This window comes from Ips typographus, linkage group LG8 (assembly GCF_016097725.1).
Source record: "Ips typographus isolate SLU linkage group LG8, UJ_Ityp_2.0, whole genome shotgun sequence".
Taxonomy (NCBI): domain Eukaryota; kingdom Metazoa; phylum Arthropoda; class Insecta; order Coleoptera; family Curculionidae; genus Ips; species Ips typographus.
In genome coordinates, this window is record NC_138429.1 from 6,718,304 (window position 1) to 6,739,321 (window position 21,018).

Below are 21,018 nucleotides of genomic sequence, written 5' to 3' on the forward strand. Positions count from 1 at the left end.
ATTGTGATGAAATTTGAACACAGTTTAGTCAGGAACAAAATCGCCTGTAAAACCCCCACTTGGAGTAAGAAAATGATTGTTTTAAGCCCATTTTTGAAATCCTCATTAAATTTCCTAACCGATAACCTGAAAAAACACTACAAAATTTTGGATAGTCAGTAGAAATTGTCGGAATCAATCGTTTATCGTATTGGAACGCATTTTGATGGTTAAAGTTGAAACTTCCCAGGGGTAGAAATAGTGGTAAAACTGAAATATTTGTAAGCTCATAGTGCACAATAATGGAATGCGGTCTCAATAACATGGACCGTAGATGGAACACCATCTCATTACCAAGTAAACGTCCGGCAGTATCTTGAAATAGCATTCTCAAATAGGTGGCTAGGAAGGCGAGAATACCACTGGTTTTACGCGGTCAAATAGGGCAATGCGCGAAAAAAAATATGTTATGCTTATTAACTGAATTCTGACTTGAAATATTTTGAATGTTGCCAGCTCCATGGAGTGTGAAAACGAATGCGGTCTAAGACTCCCAAGGATTTCACCGTTTTTGAGTTATTTAGCAAAAACTGGTTTGATGCCACAAATTTTCAAATTAGTTGAAAATGTGGTTTAAAATTTCAACACCCTGTAATTCAGTTATTTTTTGGATTTCAGGGCGGTTCAACCACTTTAAAGAACCGTTTTGAGCTCCTCTTTCCAGTTGTGTAGAGTAAAACATTATATCTTAAAAATTGTGTACAGGGTGACAAAAATAGTGAACCACCATACTTTTCTTGTACACCCTGTATACTGGCAGCAAAAACGGTCCTACAAACTTACGGTGTTGGGTTAACGAGTTGATTAAGAACATTTTTGGTCTCTTGAAATTTTTTTATAACTTTTACCGTTTTTGAGTTTGTTCAGTCAATCAGTTGAAATTGTGATGAAATTTGAACACAGTTTAGTCAGGAACAAAATCGCCTGTAAAACCCCCACTTGGAGTAAAAAAATGATTGTTTTAAGCCCATTTTTGAAATCCTCATTACATTTTCTAACCGATAACCTGAAAAAACACTACAAAAGTTTGTACAGTCAGTAGAAATCTCGGAATCAATAGTATATCGTATTGGAACGCATTTTGATGGTTAAAGTTCAAACTTCCCAGGGGTAGAAATAGTGGTAAACCTGAAATATTTAAGTAAGCTCATAGTGCACAATAAGGGAATGCGGTCTCAATAACATGGACCGTAGATGGAACACCATCTCATTACCAAGTAAACGTCCGGCAGTATCTTGAAATAGCATTCCCAAATAGGTGGCCAGGAAGGCGAGAATACCACTGGTTTTACGCGGTCAAATATGGCAATGCGCGAAAAAAAATATGTTATGCTTATTAACTGAATTCTGACTTGAAATATTTTGAATGTTGCCATCAAGCAAAGCATTTCATTAGTTTATAATTCTTATTTTGGCATTGTGTATTTGACTTTTTTTGGGTGTAAAGCAACATACACTAATTAAGACATTCATGATCTGGTCTTGTTTATTTATGTCAGGACAAAAACTGCAACTACTACAATACTCGCATGAAAATTAGGACGATATACACCAGGTACGCATACAAATGAGATGGATAAACACGTTTAATCGATATAAACGCAAATCACTTGATGTTTACTTTAATTATTATTTTGACGTGATTTTGATAGGATACACGATTTAAAGCGGCTCCTTATCAGTGCTCTACGATAATATTTTGACAAAGTGGAATAAAACACAAACATGTTGTATATTTTAATTCGTTTTATTTAATATATATTTCAAAACTCCAATAATGTACAAAAAATATCTGTGTGTAATTAAATAATGCTTTTTTTTCCTTTCGTCTGTCAATTTGTTCATTCATAAACTTTTTAAAACGGTTTTGCGGTTGAGGAGGGGGGAGTAATTAATTGACAAATACAATCGAAGTACGAACTCTATCGACTAAAAAATAATCTCTAGGATCGACCTAGCAACAGTAACATGGCGCATGCCTATCACAATGTCCAACAAAAACGACTCATTCAAATAACATACTTTAAATTATGTATAAAATATTAACAGTTACTATTTTCAAAACGGTTGTGGGGGGAGGGTCGAGGACGTCCGCCTGAATTGTCCTAAATAATTCACTTTTCCGCTTTAAATTAGAACAAATCAGACGAATATCCCCCGCAGGACGCACACTTTTCACTTCTTCACAGAACAAGTCCAGTAATAAAATAGAATAATATACACAGGCATTAACATGTCTAAAATTATGTACAATTGCACCCGTGGCCTGCACACACCACCCGCGCGCAACCAAAACATATTATACAACAAGCAAATAGTAGTAATGCACTTTCGATACAGCTAACCTGTCTAGATTACAGCCTGCGGTACTTATGAGGGCGCTGTTGCTCTTTGCTTTGTCAAGCGGCAACTGCGCCTTACAGATTTGAGGTACCTAGAGTAGAATTATATTTTCCTTTTCTCTTTATCTCTGACCAAGAATGTTATAATTATTTACATTGTTGCATGCATTCAAAGTAGTCGAACAGTTAAAAGATGCAGTTTATCTCAAAAACACTCATTTTGGTGACTAGTTTGTTCACGATTTTTTTTAAATCCTTTTTGGATCCAATAAGATTGTGAACAACCTATAAATGACCAGTGAACTTTGTATAAAGGAAGTGCGAGATAAAATCAGTTACTTCTAGTTTAATAATTATTGGGAGATTTTTGTACATTAACTCTGAACACTCATATGCAACAACGTATTTTAGTTTATTTACATTTTTTTTTTCTCTTAGGAAGAAAGCTGAAAGTTCTTCCTGTGTAATTAACAAGAAATTTCGGTAAACAATTTACCAAATTAAGCAGTTAATAAGGTTAACTATGTTGAGTTGTTGAGGTGATTAACCAAGTGACCGCCCTAATTATTGAAATTTCAAACTAGTAACAAGTGTCTTAGCCGATTCTGTCACCATCAATAATAATAATAGTCATACAGTATATGTACACAGTGAGCAAAATACGATCGGTCCACGACATAATCGGTTCTATACGACGACAAATCTTTGGTTCACATTTATATACTACAGAGACAGACAGACAAACAGACAGATAGTAGTAACTAGAAAGGATAAGATGGGCTCTTAAGAATAACAGTTATTACAATTAAGACAGATTCTTTCTAAAACACGTGTTTGGTTTAAATGTTAAGCCGAGCGTGATGTTTGCTTTATTTACTCTGGTCCGAAAGGAGCTGTTGGAGCAGCGACGTTTTGGTGTGATCACCTGCCCGGCCTTCCTCCATAGAATTCTGTAGAACAAGAATATTAAAAAAAACATGTTTTCAATTTGTTAGGAGTAGCAGGTAAAGGATTGGGAAGGTCTGAAAAGCAGACATTTTTATCCAAAAAAATATATTGCCGGTGCATGCATTATTTACAGTTAATGACTGAAGGATGTCACAGGGAAGAATGTATGTACAATGTATGAAGTAGTATAAAAGTAACGAAAGTTGAATTATTGACAAATAGGCTGTTTTGGAAACATATTGTTGGTGAAAAGTAATTAGATATAGGTATGTTTGGTGAAACACTAAAATTTGTACTGTAGCGTCAACTATTTTGCAGTAATGTATGTGTAGGAAGACAATTTGAATCATTGACATTTTAAAGATATACCTTTTGCTTATTGAATTGGCACAGTGCTACAAAGACAATCATTAAGAGATTGTCTTTGTAAGATTAAGAGAGCAAGTACAGGCAAAACACAAACGTAAATGTGTACTTTTATACATCATACAGCGTAATTCATCAAAAACGTTTGGTTTATTATTTATTAAGCTTTGAACACACTTAAGTTGGTTAAATTTACTGAGTTTTACCGACTTCATCATTTTGCCTGTTTTATGACCCTTTTAGACACTAATTCTAGATTAAATTGCATTAACTAAAAAGTAAGACTTGATTTATATGAAAAATGTACTAATTAGCTTATTATTAATTTAACAGAGAGATACAAAAAAAACGTTTGTAACTTTCTGTATTCCACCAAATGTTAGTCGGAATGACGAACAAGCAAACCAAGCTGTATTAACTTTGAACAGTACTTTTCTCGTCTTTTCTTTGATAATTTTACTGACGTAAAATTACTGATCAAAGTAAGGATTGAGAGGAAAATTGAGGGGGAAGGAGCGTGTGTGGCTTACCCTGGAAGTGGCCGGCTGCGGAGGAGACATTGAGCCCATATCTGACCCCATCGCGCCCCAAAGTTTTGGGCTATCGCTTGCACCTGCACGCAACAATGACGTCATTGTACGTTATTCCTTCGGAGAGCATTTTTTTCCACCACCACCTTTTATTTGTGAGAGAGGTGTTGTTGTTCAAGTAAAAAATGCTCTCCGAAAAATCATTTTAGTCACTCCAACAAGATTTCAACTTTTCTAGTTGTAGTCAGTGTCTACTTATAATTTTAAAGTAATTTTTGACATAAATACTGACTGTATCCACATTTAATCGTTAAAAACTCCCGAAGCCTACTTGATGTTAATTAAAGTGTATACAAGTAGTCCCCATTGAGAGAAATGCAGTGGTGCACCGTATGTTAGTAATAATAAGTTATTCATAAAAAAAATAATGAAAAGTTATATACACCCTATAGTGTCCCAGAATGGAGAAAAACGACAGTACTTACCGGAAGGCATTTCAAAGGTGATACCCAAAGACTCTAGGTCAGCTTGGCCGAGCTGTTGCTGTAGCTGTTGAGCTGCTGTCGAAAGCGATCGTTGTGACGTGGCAGGTTGGGCTTGCGCAGTTCTAGCGCCCACTACGGCGCGAAGTTCCTGTCTCACGAATTCCGAGGTAGGATTGTTGCCAGCGACACCTGTTGACGCCAAAAACTCACCATCAGTTGATTCCAAAAGATTTCTTTTTAGGAAATGGCTTTGAAATTGTATTTTAAGTGAACGGATGGTGTTGACAAATTGATTATACAAAATGGAGAGATTTCAAACCAAATAATCAGAACAATAAAGAAACAGAATTAGGTTTAGTTAGCCAGAAGTTTAACTGAACTCTTTACCATTAAAACAAAACATAACAGGAATTCTGTCATTAAAGTAAAGATCCCACTTATCAAATAAGATCAAGAAACGCCGATCTAGAAGATTGATTTTTTTCTCTCTTAGTGATGAATATATGGATAATTTAAAATTTACAATACCTGTAAATGTTTTCTTTTACCGTTTTGTGTAGGACTATTACAATAATGAACAATGTAAAACAAGGCAAATGTTTTGAATGTGACGTTTGCTTTTTTTTATTTGCCACATTCAAAATTATTTCAATAATGGCAGTCAAGCAACCAAATTTCTCAACTATCATCATTTGGCATAATCACTTTGTCAGTCATGACAAGAGTCACCAACAACTTTGTCGGTGTCAACAATTGAACTATGTACAACATGCAGTAAAAACTAATATGTAAGCATAAACTACGTATCAAAGTAACCAAAAACGTGCTAGCACTACTAAACATGTATTATCCGTGTAACAGCAAACCCGACATAGAGAGCCCGCCAATTTTATATAAGTCCACATATATGAAACAGAGACAACAACAATATAACAACAACGCTTTGGTGAGTTGACAAGACCGACCTGAACACGTCAAGGCAACGATTAAAGGCGTACAAACAGCGTGATTAGGTACACAAAATAACGGCACCACGGTGCGGGTGATGAACGGTGATATGAGGTGAATGAAACAACATAATGAAACGGAACAATTATCTCCCCTCCTCAGCAACTTTACCACCACAGAGTACCTATTATTATAGAAAACTGTTCATTTTTTTGTTCACATGTTAGATACCTACCAAAGAGCAGTTCCATAATAATAATAGGTTATGTATGTGTAATTGCCATTGACATATTATTGAAATGGACGCGGTTATAGACAGACTTTCAGTTTCACAGGTATGGGATTATGCAAAGTTGAAATAGTCCACAAAATTGCTAATTTTTCAAATGATTTATAAAATCCATCATCATCCCATACCTGCAAGGTGCTAGAGAAAGAAGTAGGCTGCCCGTACTTGTTTCTCTCTCGCTCCACCCTAAGTTCGCACGCTTGCTATGGAACTGATGGGAGTTCGTCCATATTTAATACGTCAATGGTAGTTGCGCGAGAAGTGAGCCGGCCACAGACAGATGACAATGCGTACCACGCCCCCATTGGCGTTCCGATTGGTCACTTACCGGGCTGCAGGTGTTGTTGCGCAGAGGGCGCACTTGCCCTGCGTTCGTAACCGGTCAGCGTTGGCTGTTGCGGCTGCGGCTCGTAACAGTTATAGGGCGACGCGTCTTGTTGATTGGGGTACATCATGGACGAGGGGGGAATGGACTGTAGAGGATTGGTGGGGTAATGTGGAGGGGCTTGGTTAGGATACGATCTGGGCGAACCCAGCCCACCTGTAACAGGAGTGGGCGCTTTAAAAAAAAATGGACGCAACCCAACTCGTCCTAGTGGTTTTTTTTTTGTTTCTCTCACGCCGGAAAATGTTGAAAAGTTGTAGTTTCCTCAATGAGTTGGCGACCGACGGGGGTTTGTGTTTACTTATGGTTAGTATTTGGAGCGACTGTAGACTTTTTGAGTGTTTTTTTGGTTTCATAAAATAAATATTATTGTTATAGTAGCTGCAAAAGATGCATTAATGCGACTAATCTACCAATCCAGAACCTCAACCGAGCCGATCTACTATAAACTGTTAAATATGTAAACTGATTGGAATAATTTTCATTACCACATGCCACGCGCTAAATTAGGCTAATGGATTATTATTTATTCTTCAACCATCCAATAACGTCCTGTACGTAGAGTTTCAAGTGATACACTGAAAACATAGTTACAAGAAAATCACGTAGCAGGACTTATAAGTGCAACTTACTGATTTGTTGACACTTGAACGTTTCTATACAAGATGATAGATTAAAAGAAAAAACAGACACAATAATATCATTGAGGAAAATACAAGAAAAAGAAAACTAACATGCATTCGACAGTATTATTTCGTAAACCACCGGAGGCTTCTCTAATCGAACATTATCTACAAGAATCGATTAATTTTCAGCGTAATATGTTTAAAATCATGCTTTCTAAATCGTGAAACAGCAGTATTAATGAGTCTTGCGTATACAATGTGGTTGATTGGCAGACAAAATTGGTATTTGTCTTTAAGTGGATAACGATAAAAAAGTAGTAGTTAAGTTTTTTTAAGAATCATTATTTTTCATAAGTATACTAACCATTATTTAAGTTTATTTATGATCATATTGTCAAAAAACTAACTTTACTAGGACTAGGACTTACTAAGCTCAGCAATCTTCCATGTATCCAGAAGTACAGAATATGCTAAATTAAATTTCATTCATAAAATTAAAAGTGATTATTCATAAATGACGGTTACATCATCCTCGGGTTTATCAATGTTATGCTACAATCTTTTATCTCTCAGGAAGCAACTGGCAAGTTCTGAATATGAATAATTGAATATTGCTATTTCACAAAGTTTTCAAATATGTTCAGATAAGGATAAGATTTACTGAATTATTCAATGTGGAAGGGGATGACTGTAACTGACAAGAAACTAAGATAATGACATAACCGCTATTTGTCCTGGTTTGGACTTAGTAACACCAACTTTTCAGCCACATTGTACACACAAAACGCCAAAAAGTTAACTAATATTTGTATTACGTTTAACTATACCAGCTAAGAATTACTTTTTTACGGTTAACAACTTTGAATGTAATTCTTAAAAGGTGTCACTCAATTAACTGGTCACCAAATAAATTCGAATAAGAAAAACTTATGATACAAAATGCGAACAGTGGATCGTACTATACCGTGATCGACAATTTCGGTCAAAGGTCGATAACGGTAAAGTGCTCTCTACAAAGTCACATCTAATCTAAATTCAAAACCAAATAAAACGAACAATTTACCTGGCATTTGAGTGGCGGAATTCGGTACGCTGTTGGCCCTTTGCAATCTCAGATATTGCGACTGATGATTGAAGGCGGTTGGAGACGCGGGGGCAGTGAATTGATCTGCTCCGCCCCCAAACGGCGAGTGTCTCTGTTGGGCCTGCGCGGCCGCCTGTTGCTGTTGGCCGGTTGGTCTCTGAAAATTGCCCCGTCCAGTTAGAGCCCCCTAGAGAAAGAGATAGAAATTCTGCTGGTAGAGGACGGAACTACGGTTTTTTCGATAGGAATGAATCACAATGATGGAATGAATCATATATTTTTAGTGAATGAATAGTTTTTCTATCTAAAACTATTCCTAGAAGACTTAAAGTAGTACCGATATCAAAATGTGTTTTGACAAATTTCGAGTATTGACCATATCTGAAAATCATTCAGTTATGCCCGGTAATTTTCGTTTCTTCATGATGCGTTGATGTCAATCTTAGTATATAAACCCATCAGACGTTTTCAAAATGATTTTACAAGTATCTGTTAATATTAAAACGATTCTCGAAGGTGTTTAAGATTGAAAGGTTCTCAAGGTATCCCTGGCAATACTATATTTCTTTGACAGTTTTTGTAGTTTTTAGAGGCATCTGGTTCATTTCTAAAGTGATACTAATTTACTAAATACAACTCGTAATTTTAAAATGATTCTACAGTTTTAAATGTCAATAATTCACCAATCCATAGCCAATTAAAAAATAGGTTGACATTCATTATGTCATTTTCCTGAAAAGTGCTTCCTAAGGAAAATACAGTCCTTCAAATTTCTGTTTAAAAAATCGTTTTTTTTTGTCATAACTGTCAGACCGTTGGAATATTAATCAAATTTGGAACAAGCATTTTATTACACGTTATTACGGTCAAAGACCCAAAACTAACCCAACCCAACTTAAAAATTGGAAACGGAAAATTCACTTAAGTTTAAAAAATATTATTGTAGCCAGTTTTCATAGTTTCCAGACAAACTAAAAGACTTTAGTTTTGAAAATTGACTTTTCATGCAAATCGCGAGACTTTAATACTGAAAATTTACTTGTAGACATAAAAACTAAGTGCTTTTTCAAGAATTTGTTACTACAAATTCATACATTTAAGCCTTAAAAATTGACTTGAACCCCAAAATGTGACTGAACTAATGAAAAGTGACAGAAGCTTAAAATTTGCATTTGAAATAAGTTTTCATGATTTGACAAATTTCAATACTTTAGTCTTGAAAATAGTCTTAGATGCAAGACATTGACATTAGATTCATAAAAATTGTCTTGAAAACGAACTTTTCGTGCTTTTTACTTTGCTTTTCATTTTCTTCGAATTCTGGACTATTTTTAGTGCTTCAAAACTGTTTTCAGCTTGGAAAATCGAGTTTCAAAACTATCTTTACCAAGTTATTGACATACTTAAAAAACAATTTTTACATTCTTCAAAGACTTAAAATGGCATTCCAAGCTTTGTCTCTATTAAATCGACTTCTAGACACCTCAGTGCTAAAAATTCGGGTATTTCTTAATAAACTAGACTGTTTTTAGGGTTTTAAGGCGGTTTTCAGTGCCTCAAATCGAGTTTCAAGACTATCTTTACAAAGTTTTTGACTTATCAGGCCTAAAAGCCAGTTTGTCCACTGACCATAATCTTGAAAATGTTATTTCAAGCTTCTTCACTATTAAATTGACTTCTACACTCATAGGGGCAATAAATTGTAGCATCTCTAAGAAATTTAGACTGTTTTTAGTGCTTTTTAAGACTGAAAAATCGAGTTAAGACTATTTCCAAGTCAAATTTCTTCAGTAAGTAAAAAATGTTGGTACCAAATGCTACAATAATAGTCTTGAGAACTAATTTTTAGAAATAAAAATTTACTTCTAGACTTGTTGTCCAGTCCAGAAAATTAAGTTGTACACCAATTAAAGTCTTGAAAATATACTTTTGGACTCTCTTTAGTCCAAGTAAAGTCAGTTCTAGCATTAAAAGTCAACTTTTATTAGTAAAAAATGAGTTTCATGCACAATACAATCTTTGTCTTGATTTCCGGACTTTTTTTAGTTCTTGAATGCCAGTTTCAGACACTCAGCCAGGATGGCAGTCTGAGAAAACGAATTATAAGACCATTCCTAGTAGTAAAAAAGTTTCTAGACTACTCAGTACAAATTTGGACTTTCACAAGTCTTGAATGTTCAGTTTTAAACTATAAAACGATTTTTTAAATGGAAATTTGGAGGACTGTATCTTCCTTACGAAACGTTTTTCAGAAAAATGACACAATGCAAGTAAACTTATTTTTTGATTGGCTATCAAATGGTGAATTATTGACACTTAAAACTGGACCACCCTGTATAGACGCATTTAGTATTTATAATGAGTTATTGAGAAGTTTTCATGGTATTTAAAAGCCCCTGGCAATACTATAGAATGCGGTATTAACAAAGTTATAAGATTGGCTGGTTCTGCAAAAAGAACCCTTGTGAAATATGATTTTGGGCAAAACGACCCATGTATTACCTTTCACATAAACCTTCAAAAATCCAAAAGTGTTCTTTCCTTCTGCCCTACTTAAGTAAAATAAATGCTTTGTACAAATTACACTAACTTGGTCACTAAGGCTGTCCTTTATAATGAAAAGAAAAATCTTAAAGGAACACAAAATGGATGGGTGAATGAATGATCCAATAGCATACTCACCCCGTTTGCACTGTAACATTTATTGAACGCTAATAATAATAAACGTTTTTAACTTTGACTTAAAAACATTACGGTGCAATTTGGGATTTTTGATCAACACAAATACTTACGGTCAATTGAGCATTTAGCATAGGATTTTGCACAGTCAATCGTTGCTGTTGCTGTTGTTGCGCCCATGATGCACCGCCTCCTCCTCCCCCACTACTCACTTGAGTGATGTAGGTTTGTCTGGGCGACAGTTGTGAGTTAAATTGGGCCTGCGGTGACAATCTCTGCTGATTGTACGGCCCCGAAGGTGCATTTGGAGTCTGGAAACTTTGCTGTCCGAGAGGGGATTGCATTTGAGAATGAGGCGAGTACGGTTGAGTTTGGTTGGGCTGTTGGTGAGCTCCTCTTTGGTTGGTTTGGTTCATCTACATCAATACCTCAAGTTACCTCTCGACCCGAAAAAAGTACCTACATTCATTATGTTTTTTTTCCCATTTAACAGCAAAAAAACATGATGAATCTTAATATTTTAGGTAAGAGATGGACCCTTACAGAATTCGAGCCCTGTAACTGGCCAGTGGCGAAGTTGGGCGACAGTTGCGACTCCGGAACGCTGTTGGAGCGTTGCAAGGTTACGTTGGGCGCTACTGTGTTGTTCAGTAAATTGTCGATGTTTTGAATGGAGCTGATCTCGGCCGCGGTAACGTTGGACGGAATCAAAAGCTGTTGCTGCTTCTGAAACGTCCAATAATTGTTAATCAAATTTTAAATATACGCCATATTTGTTACAAGTTACAACAGAAAACGACAACAAACTGACCAGGCACGAGATCATTTTCCAGTTGATATATTTGGATTTCAGAGTGACTCAAAATTTAGCGCTTTATTTTTAGCAAATAAATTAAAACCATACCTGTTGCTGCAAAAGACGTCGTTTCTGCTCTTCCACTTTCTGTAATTTTCGCTGTTGCTCAATTAGCAATTGTTGAGCGTTAACATTGCCAACGTATTGAGGAGGCACGTTACCGCTACGATTGCCACCGATTGATCGTGGATACTTCATCGGAGGATAGTTTGGGGGAGGCGGGTAGCCCAAATTGTTTTGGGACGACAACTGTACCAAATATATTTAAATTATTGATATAGTTGGATTTTTACCTTTTGAGAATGACGTCATCTTTTTACATCTCTGTTTCTCGCATATCAAACATATGAAATAAACAATGTCACTTTGATATAAATGCTGCACTACAATGAGCAAGCCCAAATACTAATTCTAAATGTGCTGCTTTTTTTGGAATACGAAAAGGAACATTTTTTAGATGTTATCCCAGTTGATGATTTCTAAGAAAATGTCGGTCAGTAAAACCAAAATAACCGCTTTTATGAAAAACAAAAAAATTGATAATGTTGGTATGTCAAATTACTATTTTCGCCTTATTGTGCAAAGCACAATAACATAGCACAAAATCAATAAACATTAATAATATATTATGTTATTAGGAGTAGAAGATGATCATGTGATTTTCAAGGCACTTGATCATCAGTCACTTCCGAACGCACTAATTTTTCAAAGCATTTGTAGGTTAAAATTTGTGATCTAATACCAGACATGCGTGTTTTTTCACCTGCTTGACGTTATTCTCAAAGGGTAAAATTTTAACTATACAGTGCGTTTTTTTTTACGTGTTAAATTTTTAAGCCCATGTTAGACCATTTTATTTTGGAACTGCAAGTCTATAACTTGACGGGTGTGTCTTTAGTACCCTGAAGCTTAAGTAAGTCTACCAATTTGGTCTAAACAGTGATTAAAAACTGGAAAAAAATCATTTTTTTTCGAAAAGATTTTATCGTTCCATACTCCCTGTATGCATTGTTGTTCCTTGTTGTTTTTATACTGGCAGGGCAGGTAACAGGTAAAGTGACATGTTTTGACTGCATCACAACCCGACATCTTTTGAATGTCAAAAGCGCATTTTATGATTTTTTGGAATACTGTTTGGCTTCAAACGGAGGTCACTTTGAACAATTCACTTATAAAAATACTTCTTTTGTTCTTAACTTTCTTGATATAAAGTTAATGATCACCCTGTTTTACTTTCTACGCCAAATTTTACCTGCTACCTGCCGTGCCAGTATCAAAAACAACAAAGAACAACAATGCATACAGGGAGTATGAAACGATAAAACCTTTTCGGAAAAAGATGATTTATTGCAAGCTTTTTAACACTTTTTAGACCGAATTGGTAAACTTACTTAAGCTTCAGGGTACGAAACAGCCACCCGTCAAGTTTTATACTTGTAGTTCCAAAATAACATGGTCTAACATGGGCTTAAAAATTTAACACGTAAAATCCTATGTTGCGCGTTAAAAAAAACGCACTGTATAAGACAAAAAAAAACTCATCACACTTACATTTGCATTGTATGCTGGTGGTCTTGCCGGTAACGAAACATTGGGAGAGGGCACAGCCTTTTCGCACAACATCAACGAATCCTGGATTGTTTTGATGGCAGCCATTTCGCTCAACTGAGAACAGTTGGACGAGTGTTGGCCTTCGTTTGAATCCAGTTGAAGGAGAGCGTTTCCATCAGGCACAAAGTCCAACACCGTATCCAGAATGTCGGACAAGTCAGGATCAGCAGTCATTCCTTTGTTGTTGTTATTCTCCCACACGGAACAAGTGTTGTCAGTTGTAGAGGTCGATTGGTTGTTGTACATATTGTTTGGTATTCCACGTTGCTAGAATTAGAATCCAATCAGCGAGAATGCTTATACCTTAACAATTATACAAACATTGTGGAAGTTGTTGTTATCATTATGGTAACTATGAATGGATTGTTGTCGACCCATTCGACTAGTGTTGTGACGCCCATTTTGACCCATCGAACCGCTGATCATTTTCGCCGGATCGGTGATAACTCGCGGCAGTTTTTCCTGCGGCGTTGCAGAAATCACGCTGGCCGGAATGGGTGGTATAGATGGGGGCGTTGGCGTAGGATTTTCCAGTAATGACGCCAACATTTTGTTTTTCTGGTAAATTTCACTCTTTTCAGACGATCCAGACGACGAAACCTGTACATTAACATATTTATAGTATAAGGAGATAAATCAACAATCTTGAAATTGCTACAAAAAAATGACAAACTGTACGGCAAGCAGTCTCAAAATGTTTATTAAACAAACGTGAATAAGATAAAACGATTACTGAGCAATTCATGCAATATATTACAGAAGATAACAACCTCTATCGGATGCGTTTATAAAAATGTTATCATTTTAACACAATACAATTACTAAGAACTTTCAAACTAACCTGAGAGCCGTTGTTACTTCGTTTACTATCCCGCTCGTCCTTTTCATCGATGGAACGCTTCGAACCGCGACGATCATCTCCGGGCGAAGCGGATGGAAATCCGAGATTTCTAAAAAGAGCGTCCTCGTGGGGATTATTCTCGTTTTTCTTCTCGTCATCAACTTCACTGCCTTTCTTCAATAATTCCTGCAGCAATTCACGGCTCTTTTTCATGCCAGCTTTCGCTTCAATGTCGTCATCGTTCTTCTCGTTCAGGAGCTGCAAGATACACAACATTATATGTTTTTTTCAAAATCACTTGTTATCTTTAATTAGTACAACATACCGGAAACAATGTGCAACGTAATAAATAAGAAACCAGCTGTAATGTTTACTTTACTGATGGGTAATCTAAATAAAAGGTTGATTAACCGATTTAAGTCTTGGCAAAATAGCAAAAACATTGCAGGTAACGTGTTATTTTAAGAGACGTTAAGCATAAATGTTTAATGTTCCATTAAAAGTCAATCTAATAGTTATTTAGGAAACGAGGGTTGAAAGAAGAAGTTTGATGACTGATATGTTTCTTAACTTCAGTACAGTTTTGGAGGGTATTAAGAAAGAAATAGGCACAAATAATGATTTTAGGTCTTTTAGTAAATAAACATACAAAGTGAAGTGAGTAAAACAAGCCAAAATTTAAGTAAAAATACTCAATTAGTGAGTTTCTAGGATGTTTAAAAATTAGCATAGTTATTTTCCATTTTTATTATTATAAACAAACAAGTTAGATATTGCTCTAAGTTCAATACATTAAGTTTTACGATTTTATATTTTTTCAATTTAGTTTTTGCCAATTAAATTTATTGTATCTCTAAAATGCATTGTTAGTCACACTTTGTAAACTAATGTAATAAGCCGTAAGTCTCGTGATTATCTCACATTGTTGGCAATTTTTATGACATTCTTATGTAATCAAGAACTGCATATGATGTGTAATATTAGTGTTGAAGGTGCTTTTAATAACTTTGATGTACCGAATGTCACGTTCAAGCTTTAAACAGAACGTATTTTAAAATATTATTATTATAAAGTTCTAATTAAAATTATAAACTATTGTGTTAAATGTTTTTTTTTTTTACCTATGACCTGTAACCTGATGTGACTGATCGTAAATCAACAGTTTGCAGATGTTGTAAAACGTATTTTCTAATTTTACTCACTAGTGCAGTAAAACTACATTTTTTGTATGTTACCTACTGGCTGGATGGTGTGTTGAATAAAAATTTTACTTTAAATTGTTATCTGATGCAAAATGTTGGCTCGTATATTATAACTCTATTACTGTATAAACTGAATGAGGACGGATTCTGAGAATTTATTACTGAACGAGCTATTAATAATGCTAATTTCACAATTAATGTGTGTTATGAGTAAGTATTTTTTTAATGATGTACTTATTGGGTTAACTGTCATTTTATTGACCCATTTACGAACAGCAGCATTTTGAAAATATCCAAATTTTTTGGCTTTCTGGAAATAACTGTCAATTACTATTCGTTAAGTGTTATCTTATAACGCTACTATGAAACTTAATCTACACGGAATTTAGTAATAAATTATTTAGGACTGCTTAAATGGATAAGACTAATTACCGATTATTAAGCAATTGAGGATCATGAACCAAAGGTGTCATTTACTCACAGGGCAACAATCGGAAAGCACTTGACGACGATACATTTTCATGCTTATTATAAAATTTGTTGAAATTCAGATTACCCCCAAAATCAAAATCAATCGCGTACTAATAACAATACATTATAAAACTAAACCTTTTAATATAGCAATAAACCAATTATATTATTGAAGGTTAAGGGCATGACTTTAGTTAATCAGTCTTTAGTAGAGTCTAGTTTGTGATTGTGTTTGACTAATTACAAACTATGAACAATGCTGTGTTTTACGTAAATACTGCACTCACTAAAGGGTTGAAACAGGTTTTAAGGGTTAGATTTTTCGCTGTGACCCTCTTACTCGTCTATACACCTGGTAGACTTGCCAGGAACTTGCATGGTAAAGAGTTCAACGACATTAACATTTTTTTTATCAAACTTCACCTTTGTGCGAAAAACAATACTTTTCAAATCTATAGGTTTTACCTTATCTTATCGATGTTTTTGCACTCCGCAATGTTTGTTTTCGGACACATACCAGTTCTATTTTCTTCTCTGTGTGTGAAAGTTGCGGTCAGTTAGATAAAAATAATCCACCAAAACTACTTTACATATTGCGGTTATAACGTGCAAGATTAGAAAGATAAATACCAAATGCAATCCGGATAGACAATTTAGTCAAAATGTCATTGCACCCTATTAGTGTGATCATCGCAAAATTCGGCTGATAAGAATTCACTTTTTTTGATATAATACAACGTAAGGTATAAACCATCACGGTCTGTTTATTGACCTTTTGATTATCCCGAAAATAACATGTTACGTCAGGATTGTCGAGGTAAATGCACGTTTGCAATATATTTCTAGGAAAGTTATTGACTGATTTTAATTAAATACTGGTTTGGATGGCTGTCTGAAAGTATATACTGCTTTTTAATAACGATTTTTAAATTGGTAGGATGAGTCACGTTAATTGTTTATATTTATTATAGTGCAGCATAGACGATAATTTTGATTAAAGGGTTTTTGGAATTGCTGATTATACAAGACAAAATTGGACAGACAAGTGGTTTTTTTTAGAAATAACTAAAATGGTATTTAAAAAACGGAGGTTATAAATACTTTTTTAGAATCGTTTCAGATCAAAAAACTGATCATTTAATATTAAAAAACTATAGAAGATAGGAAATGTTTTCTTTCCGGGCATTCCCGAAAAAAACTAACTTGTATATCTGAATTAGTGGTTGATTGATATAGTGTAGATTATTATACGGATAACCAATGAAATGGGCTTATATATAATTTTGGAAGGTCTGCAAAAATGCAGATAAACCGTTGACCTTTCGATTTACGTTTTCGACCGTTTACTGTGAACCAGGTCGAAATATTTTGTCAAAACTTGAAAATCGGATTTAAGTGCATATTGTCGGCTATACAAAAAAAAAATCATTTATCATTTCTGTGACCGATAAGCTTTTAACTGATGAAAGTAAGAATTTGCTATACATAATTGATATAAGTAGGTAGAGCAAAAAAATGTCTAAATTCGAGTGTTGATATTATTTGAATAAAAAGTATTTCACCAACCCCTGGTAGCAAGTTCTGGGGGTACTTACAATAATATCTCCGTTCCTGTATATGGGGCGAATATTATACACTGACATGACGATAAAGTTTCGCACAAAACACTGTCACAGCTAGGGATTTTTGATTTAAGAGAAAATTCCGACCCTGAAATAGCGTCATAGTATTAGAGTAATATCCCGGACGATCGGAAATCCTTAAAACCCGCCAAGATTTCGCGTTTTTCACATCGAACTGCATGAAACACGGGCGTGACAAAACGCCAAACAGCTTATCATCTGCCGAGCCAAGTAAATTTTCTTATCGCGTTCGTCGTTGGCGTTTCGACTAAACAATACCACAAAACTGAAATTATTATCTTTTTTAAAATATGGTAGTACTGTCCGACTGTGGTACGCAAGCGGCCTGCGCGCAGATAAGACTTATTAGTTCCACTTAAACGTCACTCAATCCACTTCTCCATTAACAATATGCTAACAAAACAGAAAAAAACTCACCATTTTAGAGACAAAATGGGCACAAAAACTGAAGTAAATCGCACAAAAACGGCTAAACTGATAACTACCCTCGGTCAACAAGCTACGACATGACGGACCCCACGTTTTCACGTACACTTTGCCAAAGCTCTAGAAGAAAAACCTTCAGACGTGACTGCACCGGGTATCGAGGGTTGCTTAGGGGCGAGGGCGGTGCGAGAGGGGCGCAGGTAGCGAGAACAGCATCCCTCCTAAATTTGGCCGTTCGAATGCAACAAGTTTTTACACAGAACAAGTCAGTTCGGGAAAGAATTTGCTACGGGGTGGAATTGAAAAGGGCAGATGTTCTAAATCTTTCGGACCACCCTTTTGTGCATCTGATTGAACAATGCCAATGCGTTTGACGTAATACGACTTAAAATTAAGGAATGTAATAATAACCGACGCACACCGGCTAGATAAATTATCTATTTACTGCACTTTTCGTATAAACATATTTGTTCATGACCTGACCGAACTGCGATTATGTAGAGGTAAGTATAATATAGATTGTGCAGTATTTTTGGCTGGTATTTGTTTAGCACAGTTTAAAACTGAATTCGCTTTTGTTTCTTTAACTAAAAGTAGCGTATTAATTCACCAAGAAGACTTTGTTTCGTCTAATCCATTTAAAGTTACTGTTGCATCTTTCATTCCATGAGCAAATTACAGGAAAACTCCAACTTGCACGATATCAGGTGATCAACCATAAGAATCCAAAACTTTGTTTTCAAAAGAATGAGTTTTAGGATTAATTTTTTCTGGACAGCTCAACTGCGATATCCACTTTTCTACTTGCTACATGCAGAATAAAAAATGAAATAGATATTCATTTTGGAAGAACCCAAAGCAGTGACAGACACTTCCTCTTACTTCCATTCTGTTCTTCAATATGGTTGTAAAGTTCATTTTGTTGTTATTCTTTGAAAAGGATTTTGTCTGCATCATTTTGATTGAAGTTGTCGTAGAAAAGAGGCAAACTGTGTTAACAAATGTAGTAAATCAGGTTGAAAACCATCAGCTGTCTTGGTGCTTAAGTAGTTTATTCCAACAGAGGCTAACCATCAAAATGCAATATGGGATTGCTATCAAAATGTTTCTGTACGTCAATACGTCATTTTTGAACAGTAAGTTTGACAGAAAGATTTGTGACGTCAACCAAGTTTAGTTTGATTTTTGTATAATTCTGGCTTCCTCATGATACTGAAAGATCTATAGTTTATTCTAGTTTTCTTATTTCGGATCCAAACGCGTTATGTTTCAAAAGTCACGTGACCACCATGTGATTTTAAAATTATGGTGTCATTTGATTTTTAGATTATAACGCGTTTGGATCCGAAATCATCAACAAACTTATGCCATTCAAACTCATAAATCAAATCTAGGGATTTTGTTTGGTAACTTTTGTCTTCTTCATTCCCTCCTCCTAGTTTTTAAATAGACTATAGTTGTACATGTCAACAACACTTAGCCACAGTTTTCAATAATGTGGGTTTAGTGCTAGATTTTATCGTGAGTAGCTTTGTAAACTTCTGTTTGTCTAGTTTCTTAGAATTTATAATAAAAGTTAGTTCCCTCTCGTAAAATTAGTGCAGAAAATACGTTGATTTGGTGGGACTACTTATATCTCTTCTTTTCCAGGAGTTCCAGACTTAAAATCCAGGACTTTCCTGAAATGAGTGTTTACACTCCTTCAATTTCAGATACTTCAACATCTTGCTGAATTGCGTAGAACATGTGCACAATATATCAAAGGTTTTGGTCTCTATAATACAGAATCTACGTTTTCTACCATAGTTATTCTCATCCTTCACAAGTGGTATCCGATGGGGCAATGTCTTGTCGGTAGGGTGGTGATTGCCCTTTTATGTCTTCTCTGGTTAAATAAAAAAATCTTTGAGCCTTTTTGTTTGATGCTGGAAATTATCCATTGCAGGCAAGACGAAAGACAAATAGCCTTTGGGAGGCTACTTGCCAGAGGAGAGAGGAGACTTTCCTGAGACGGAACCCAAAAGCAAGTAACTTGAAAAACTTGATTTACAAACTAAAAATATAGCTGACAGGAGCAGGAGTTTTAAAAACTACAAAACTTGACTTGATCAAGTTATTCTTCAATTATTTCCTTATTGTTCAATACTTCTGGCTTGTATTTCATCATTTAAGTCAATCTCTCTTGTGTATTTTGACATAGTTTTCAAATGTATTGAAAATAAGGATTTTTTCAAGAAAATAAAGAAAATTTATTTATTTAATTTATAGAAAAGGTACATTTTTGTAGGGATGTCAAGTGTTTACCATTATAATTAGTTTTAGTAGGATTGTATGTAGTTATTAAGAAAATTAACAGTATTACTTGATGAACTTCAAAGGATGTGAAAAAGGTGGTACGTGGAGGTAGAAGGTGGGAAAAAAGGTTTTTTTTGTTTTTGGTTGTTGATTGTCAAGAGAGACTTTTAATGAGAGCTGGAAAGTCAGTTTTCTAAAAAATTCGAGCAAAAATCAGATTATTGAAGATCAGGGGATCTTAGAAAGCTTTTTCCTTCCGAAACGGAAGTTACTGGGTGTAATACCGAGTGCTACCAGCAATTGTACCGTCTAGTCCACGTTATGACATGGAGCAGATTGTGATAGAGGACCTATTCCAGAAGTGGTTAAATCGATAACCGAAGAGGCCTCCCGGCTGTTACCGAGATACAGCCTTTGCAGTTAAAAATCCACCTCAACGGAAAAGAAGAAGATTGGTCAACTGACGGTTTATTTTGGACAATTTGGACTCTTTGACGAAGAGTATTAGTTGTAAGTAGTTTGTAATTTTTTGTATTAAAGACATTTGTAGTTTCAATGATATATTTAGAAGCAGGATTTTTAAGTAGAAAGTAAGTTAGATAGGTTTAGTTATTTACCTTAAAAATAACTTGGCATCCCTATTATAGAATTTTTATTCAAGCTTATTTATTTAAATTTTCTTTGTTTACTAGATATTAGAATAAATGGTCAGGGTGAATCTGATGCCAGTTATGATAATATTATCATGCAACTAGGAGGTGAGGGAGATTTGAGTAAATCTCATCTTCAGGATGATAATAATCATGTCACAAACTTTTTACTGCCCCATTATAAATCAGTGGCCATTCCTAATCATGCAACATGTCATCAAATCACTCCACGTTGGTAAAACAGTTTTTCCACAAATATGACATCATTAGTTAAAGACAACATTAGACAATATTTCACAATC

The 21,018-nt window shown here is 35.1% G+C and overlaps 2 protein-coding genes across 15 annotated transcripts in view; one reads left to right on the forward strand and one right to left on the reverse strand.

The window, feature by feature from the left end:
- LOC145732784 (dystrophin-like) overlaps positions 1-1,862 on the forward strand; it is a 75,974-nt gene extending 74,112 nt beyond the window's left edge. Inside the window, exon 15 of the mRNA XM_081985278.1 lies at positions 658-1,862. The gene's annotated coding sequence lies outside the window, so the exon portion shown is untranslated. The remainder of the gene's footprint in view (positions 1-657) is intronic.
- The window catches only part of tai (basic helix-loop-helix family member taiman), a 110,570-nt gene continuing 91,317 nt past the window's right edge, over positions 1,766-21,018 (reverse strand). For 9 of the 14 annotated variants that reach the window (XM_081985662.1, XM_081985654.1, XM_081985655.1 and 6 more), the window contains 11 exons: positions 14,030-14,287; positions 13,510-13,788; positions 13,129-13,455; positions 11,626-11,826; positions 11,265-11,447; positions 10,835-11,137; positions 8,022-8,229; positions 6,276-6,488; positions 4,711-4,899; positions 4,226-4,308; positions 1,766-3,331 (listed from right to left, as the gene is read on the reverse strand). In XM_081985662.1, coding sequence (XP_081841788.1) covers positions 3,251-3,331; positions 4,226-4,308; positions 4,711-4,899; positions 6,276-6,488; positions 8,022-8,229; positions 10,835-11,137; positions 11,265-11,447; positions 11,626-11,826; positions 13,129-13,455; positions 13,510-13,788; positions 14,030-14,287 — 2,325 coding nt within the window. In that variant the 3' untranslated portion in view covers positions 1,766-3,250. The remainder of the gene's footprint in view (positions 3,332-4,225; positions 4,309-4,710; positions 4,900-6,275; positions 6,489-8,021; positions 8,230-10,834; positions 11,138-11,264; positions 11,448-11,625; positions 11,827-13,128; positions 13,456-13,509; positions 13,789-14,029; positions 14,288-21,018) is intronic. The other 5 variants (XM_081985667.1, XM_081985668.1, XM_081985657.1 and 2 more) reach the window with 4 other exon arrangements.